Here is a 7,638-nt window from a genome sequence, read left to right on the forward strand (position 1 = left end):
GACATGCACTTTCTGTCTCTTAATAATAACTAAATACTTTTCAAGAAAACTGAATGATTTTAGATCTTGTTAGCTTGGCTCTAAATTAGTAGGAAATTCTTCAACGCCGCCTTGTTCTTAAACACCGGGACAACTTTGGTCATTCCTCATTTACAAAAGGAGTACACTCTAATGATGGCATTAGGGTTATATCTGCAGTACTGGTTAACTGGCCCCATAGCCAATTGTGGGGTTGCTTTTTATAAAAGGCAGTCTCATTTCCAAATGGCTGCAACTGGATGAAATCTGACTTCAATTGGCGCCCGATGGTGTAAATGCAAGAACAGTTTAAGACCCAAGTGAAAGCACCTGGCACCAGCATATTTTCTCTGAAGAGAAGGTCGAGTTTGAATCCCAGACAATTTGGAGAGAATAAGGAAGAAAGCACTTGCAGACCTAGCTCAAGGGCAAAGATTGCCTGAAAAACAGAAAAAACCATCTAAAAGCTATACATGTATAATTCCATTATCAAAAGAATTTCAAAGAGGCGGTGCCTACAGATGCTCTTTCCCCAAAGGAAAGTTTTAAAATCCTGCTCAACTTGCATTTTCCTACCACTCTGGAGCATGCCCAATCTAAACTCTGGGCATCCCAAGCTGTCGCTCGAACAGGCGGCGCAGCAGGTAAACTTGACGAGCACTAGCAACGACAAGTGCTGTGGATTCGAAGGCTGCCTTTTGAATTGCCCCCGGGTCATTGCATCATTTACTGCATCAACAACCATTGAAATTTGTTAGACAAAAAAAAAAAAAAAGATTATGGGATATATACACACACACACACACACACACACACACACACTCTCTTCTTCCTTTTTCATCCATTTTAACTTATTTAAACAAGAAATCAAATATAATTTGACTCTTTCTCCTTTGCATAAAACTTTGGCAGAACATGGTCTGTAATGGCTCTATATTTTGGTTTTCAAAATTTTCCTTCAATTTTCATTTCCCTCGCCCTAAGGTATTTTTATTAATATATTCAAGCATAAATTTTCTACCGAATTAAATAACTCAATTCGTATTTTTTCAAAATGTCCTAGGCTAATACTTACTATATATATAAGGCTAATTGGAAAAACTCCTCAACTTAAGTAGAAAAACAAATATCCTTCTTAACTAAAGATTTCTATGATTTTTATTCTAAATAATATGATTTTTTTTTAATATGCTTCTCTATTAGAATTGTTTTGAGAAATTGAAGAAAAAACTCATGGAAGTCCTACCAATTCTTCTTCTTTTCTCACCAACTTAGAAAAAAATATGTTTATTAATAGAGAAAAAACTCATGGAGTTGAGATGATTTTTATGGGTTTTCTTATTCAATTTCTCAATAGATATATACCTAATAAGGGGAAAATTGAAGAAATAATGATGTATAGGGTGAAAAATCAGCGAGTGTTAGTTTAGGGGGTATTGTTTTTCGTGCTTAAGTTCAAGGATGGTTTTTACAATTTGGGTAAAAATGAAAAATCAGCACAAAGTGCCAACTATTTTTTTTATTTTTATCTAGATTAACCTTATAAAAAAAAAGAGTAAAAAAAAGCTAGAAAGTTAAAAGTTTAATATATAATGTATGAAGAATTTTTAAAATATTAAAATAATAACATATTAGATGATATATTTTTTTTAAATACCGAGATATTATATTTAACCCGTGAAATTCTCGATATAAGATATGAACTCGTGACAACACAATGAAATCTAAGTCAAAACAAAATAGAAATCTTAATTAAAATTAATCAAATATTAAAGGTTTCAAATGGAAAAAACATTCAATAAACAAATATAAAAAAATAACTTGAGCAAATTTAAAATGGTGTCTCGCGTAATGAAGTGACTCAAATCAATGCTTTTAAGAAATAAAAAAAAATTGAGATAAGGTATTTGATCTGACTTGATCCATTAAACCGGGTTAATATATAATTAAAAAAATAATAATAAATAAAAAATCCAAGATAATCCACTTAAATCATTCTCTCCCGTGAATCATTTAAATATATTTTGCTCTCATGTTTTATCTCATGCAGCTTATGTGTTTTCTTTAGTTATTTTCTTCGGAAGTTTTGTTAACCTGCTGTTGCTGCTGCCGCCTGTTGCTCGTATGTGTACGCTTTGGATTATCTGTCTTCTTCTTTTAATTGATCTCAAGTTCCATAGCCAATATTTGACCTCAAGCTGCAGTTCTAGATAAAACAACAACAACAACAACAATAATAATAGAAAAACTTTCAAGATGAACTATTGTGAATGATGCTCACTTGTTCTTGTCAATCAGGCATTAGAGGTTCCAGTTCCTTTTTCTAATGCTCTTGCTCTTGCTTCTGTTCAAATGTGTCTGTCTTTTCCTTCCTTTCTCTATTCCTCGAATTCGTGCATGTTTGTTTAAATCATCGCACAAAAAATACTACATAATCTTCTGCATTTAAGGAAGGATATTCTCTGTTCTGGAATGATTTGGACTTCATTCATGTGACGTGTAAGTTATTTTGCTACACTACAGTACTGTAATTTATGCAAGAACACAAAAACACTGATGCATGTATTTAAATACTAATTCCCAGAGACAGGTTTGTTCTGGTTCACGCTGACAATGAATCCTGGCAGTGGAACCAAAACTTATAATGTAACTGTCAGCTTTTCTACACCCAGATATGCACCAGACTTATGTAATAGTGGTTCTTTTTTATTTTTGAAAGTATATTAAAAAAATATTTTTAAAACGTAAAAACAAACAAGCCCACAATATATACACGCTAATCTATTGGTGTCTCATTTGTCAATAGTAGAGTAGGTATGTCAATAAATAAATAAATCCTTGTTACAGAGAGAGAGGCTGAGCTATTTTAATTTATTGTATAATGCCATATGTTTATACAACATCACTAGCTTTAGTTCATTAGGTCATTTATTTTAGTTCGATTCCTTCATATCTTCAAGTGGTTTGCTCTAAAGATTCTCTGGTGAAGCAGTTAACTTACTCTATTGCTTGGGTCAAGATCAGAGGTAGATAGATAGATCATTACAGTGTGAGGTCTTAGGGAGGACTGGGCTGGTGGGCTCATATCATGGTTCGTTGGCCCACATCTACAAACCTCGCTTAAGGAAGCCCAAGCCCAACCACATGTCATCCACTACGGGACTTTCAAGTTCCTTCATTGGAGGTCAGGCCACTTGTCATCTTATCATTGGCCAAGGTCAGGCAGATACGAGCTCATCCTTATATTAGGACACGTTTCATACATGGCTTGTCTCTCTCTCTCAGAGAGAGCAGTTTTTTATTTTTTTTTATCACCATGCTTAATATTTAAATAATTTTTTTATTTTTTTTTCCTTGCCCTTGTAGGTATGGTGATGAGGCATCAATTACACCAGACTAAGTTTGATATTTTTCAACGAAAATCAGAGTGAAAGGAAGAAAAAGAGCTCAATTATTTCCACGAGCAGGCAGCCAAAGTACGCAGCTGATAAGATTTAAGCCTTCCTTCAAGTATGAACATATGACCATCCCTTGTCTGCGCCCAATATACCTTCCTCGTCATGATGAAAGGATTTCCTTTCATACTTGTTTGGCTGATTTCCATAATTATTTTTACGATAAATTGACGATAATGCAAGGAAGTTATTAATGGCAATTAATTTGAATATTTTAGATGAATTGTAAATTCTCCAATTTGGAGTTTGGACCGACCAAAGCATGGAATGGGAACGTCGTGGTTTAAGTCCATATATATATATATATATATATATATATATATATATATGTTTTAATTTTGATCCATTAAGATTGCTATTTATTAAAACATTGTCTTATTTTTATATAATGTTTTGTTTGTTGTTCCGATTCTCAAAATAATTATTGTCAAAGAAAGTTGTAATTAATTAAATGAATAAAGATAATATTAAAAAATCATTAAAAAGATAACTTCCGGAGGTCATCTTTTGCATTTCACACGCCTTCATAGGTGCTAGGTTCACATCCTAGGGTACATGCACAAACGACGTGATCATTCTCTATTTTAATAGTATTTTTTATTTAAAAATATATTAATATAATATTTTTTATTTTTTTAAAATTATTTTAACATCAGTATATTTCGATAGTATTTGTATTAAAAAATAAAATAATAGTTGTTTTTCAAAGTGTTTTTCACCCAAAAATATATTAATATAATATTTTTTATGTTTTAAAAATTATTTTTAATATCATTACATTAAAATTCTCTAAACATATATATATATAATTAATTTTTTTTAAAAAAGGAATATTAACTAACGCAATAACAAAGAAGAGGAATTTAATGGTTGGATTCAAGCCTACTTGCCTTACCTTACCTTAAGTTGAACCACCAAAGAAAAAACATAACTTGTCATCATAGCGAAGATTAAAAAAATGTCCACATGGTAATGTCATTGCTTAACGAACACAAGACAAGACAAGACAGCCGAGCCAAAGTAATACAGCTGGCAATCCAACGTTCGAAATGGCACCGAATTTAGTAATTCACTATAAGATCGTTGGTCTGTACCTCTGCAGGGTGAAAGACGAGAGAAAATAATAATAATAATAATAATAATAATAAAAAGAAATCCCAGCCGCAGTACAAAAAGATCCGTTATGTCCAACGCAATGAAATGATGCGTTTGAGTCAGAAAAGTAGGCCACCATACTGCTTCCACGCCTCGGATGATAAGGCGGTATATTTTGGTACAGCATCGGATATTATTTTTTATTTAAAAATATTTCAACATCTGCGCATTAAAAATATCTAAAATATAATTTAAAAAAACAAAATTTATTAGGAGAAGAGAACTGTGTAAACAGAGACACCAGAAGTCCTCCTGCTTTCATCTCATTAAATGATTTTAGACACGTGTACGGCCGTGTGGCTTTGAGTTTGAGCCAAGATATCATATCCAACCCAACGCCAACCGCACCAGAAAGTGTCAAGGGTGGGTGGTTTCCGTTGGCTCCGCGTTGCCGTATTTACCTATCGGGTTGTGTATTTTTCTGCAAAACCAACGTGGGCTCCACCACAATTACCACTCTCCAACCCCACCTGCCCATGACGAACCCCACCCAATTCAGCACTTCTTCAGGCTTCAGCCTATAAAAATGAATCCCAGCACAAAAGAACCAACCAAATCCCATCCCTAGCTAGCCCTGCATTCTCTCTGAGAACCACCAGAGCATGACATCTCTCAGTACTTTCACCTTCTCCTTTCTATTACTCTCCTTCTCTCCTTCCTTTTCCTTTTTCTATGCCTTCGCTGCTGGTACGTATATCTATCTTGCTTACCTTTCTTCAAGTTTAGTTTCTTGTAGTACGCAATTGTTTTGTTCCCATATATCTTGTATGTATAATAATGTTATTAATTTGCAGGTACGATAGGAGTGAACTATGGCCGAGTAGCCAACAACTTGCCAGCACCAGCAGAAGTGGTGAGCCTTCTGAAATCACATGGAATCAACAGGATCAAGCTCTACGACACAGACTCAGACGTTTTGACAGCACTCGCCGGCTCGTCGATAAACGTTGTTGTGGCGCTCCCCAACGAGCTCCTCTCCTCTGTTGCTGCAGACCAGTCATTTGCTGACTCCTGGGTCAAGGGCAACATCTCTCAGCATTTCCCCCAAACAAAGATTGAAGCCATTGCTGTTGGCAATGAAGTATTTGTTGACCCAAAAAACACAACACCTTTCCTTGTACCAGCCATGAAGAATGTTCACAATTCTCTTGTCAAGTTCAATCTTTCTTCTATTAAAATCTCATCTCCTATCGCTCTCAGTGCGCTTCAAAGCTCCTACCCGTCTTCAGCCGGATCCTTCAAAACCGAATTGATTGGACCCGTTATTAAACCAATGTTGGATTTTCTACGTCAAACCGGGTCATATCTTATGATTAACGCATACCCTTTCTTCGCATACGCTGCAAACGCTGATGTAATCTCCTTGGATTATGCTTTGCTTAAAGAGAACCAGGGTGTGGTGGATTCGGGTAACGGGTTAAAATACAATAGCCTTTTGGAGGCCCAACTCGACGCCGTTCATGCAGCCATGTCAGCTATTCAATACAACGACGTAAAGATGGTGGTGACAGAAACTGGATGGCCTTCCTTAGGGGACGAGGATGAGATTGGTGCTGGTGAAGCAAATGCGGCTTCGTATAACGGAAATTTAGTGAAGAGAGTTCTGACAGGAAATGGGACCCCCCTGAGACCGCAGGAACCACTTAACGTTTACTTGTTTGCATTGTTTAATGAGAACGAGAAACCGGGTCCCACATCTGAAAGGAACTATGGTTTGTTTTATCCAAATGAGAAGAGAGTGTACGACGTCCCGTTTACGCTCGAGCAGTTAGGGAATGGCCAATCAATGCCGGTAAACAAGAGCAACAGTCCGGCCCCGTCCGTACAGAGTGGTGGTGATGTATCGACGACATCATCAGTGGGACAAACTTGGTGCGTGGCCAATGGGAATGCGGGAGCTGAGAAACTCCAAGCTGGGCTCGATTATGCTTGTGGTGAGGGAGGGGCTGATTGCCGTCCGATTCAGACCGGTTCCACGTGCTACAATCCAAACACGGTGGAGGCGCACGCATCGTATGCCTTCAACAGTTATTATCAAAAGAAAGCTCGTGGTGCCGGCACTTGTGATTTTGGTGGCGCGGCTTATGTTGTTACGCAACAACCTAGTAAGTATCTAACTAATGATCTTTTTTTTCACTACGTTCACCAATTAACCTGTGATTTATGAAATATGATTCCGCCATTAAAAGTCAGTTCATGTTTCTTGGATTTGAATCTGATTTCCTTCCTTAAACACCGACTGCTTGGAAGAAAAAAACCCAACAAATTATCATACACTTAGGGTATTGGAATTTGGACATGAAATGCAGCGAATCCAATAATTTTAAACCAATTACAGATTGAGGGCAAATATTTGTTAACAATTTATGCGTTTCCCTGTAGTTTGAAAAATAGACAAAGACATTACTTTTGACAGTAAGCTGACATGATGAACCGTAGAGACATTAGCTTATTTATAACTGGAGTCATAAGTGTGACGTCGTTATGTGGACAGATAGAGTAGGACGTTGAAGAATAAGACATTCTGTCTTCATTAAAAAAAAAAAAAAAGACTATGAAAATTAGCAAGTAGGAGATAATAATTGACCTCGTTATGTGGACAGATAGAGTAGACGTTGAAGAATAAGACAGTCTTCATTGAAAAAAAAAGAGTGTGAAAATTAGCAAGGAAGAGATAATAATTGATGTTGAGATTTTCAACATTACGTGCTTGTTTTATCCTATTTGATGTGTGTAATTGCAGCCATGTTCAAGCAGTTTATGTTCAACTCATCACCTGTCACGATGAAATACTTTGTGTTGCAGGATTTGGAAATTGCAAGTTCCCCACTGGATACTGAACATGCCATGATGATGGCGAATTTTGGAAGGAGATTTGCTCGAGGGATTGGTTTAATTCTTTCGTCGTCCTAGACATGTTATAGCAAATTTTCTTGCTCCATACAGTTCAAGTGGAGTTGTTGCTCTTCTCTTTATAATTTATTATACGAACAGACACAGATTTCTTTTA

General features: G+C 36.0%; 1 protein-coding gene across 1 annotated transcript; it reads left to right on the forward strand.

Moving 5' to 3' along the window:
• Window positions 1-5,148: 5,148 nt before the first annotated feature.
• On the forward strand, window positions 5,149-7,638 carry LOC7483651 (glucan endo-1,3-beta-glucosidase 12). The gene is made up of 3 exons (XM_002316747.4): window positions 5,149-5,315; window positions 5,423-6,733; window positions 7,434-7,638. Exons 1-3 carry the CDS (start codon window positions 5,231-5,233, stop codon window positions 7,466-7,468), a joined length of 1,431 nt encoding a protein of 476 aa, XP_002316783.2. The 5' UTR covers window positions 5,149-5,230; the 3' UTR covers window positions 7,469-7,638.

Source organism: Populus trichocarpa, chromosome 11 (genome assembly GCF_000002775.5).
Source record: "Populus trichocarpa isolate Nisqually-1 chromosome 11, P.trichocarpa_v4.1, whole genome shotgun sequence".
In the NCBI taxonomy this organism is placed as follows: domain Eukaryota; kingdom Viridiplantae; phylum Streptophyta; class Magnoliopsida; order Malpighiales; family Salicaceae; genus Populus; species Populus trichocarpa.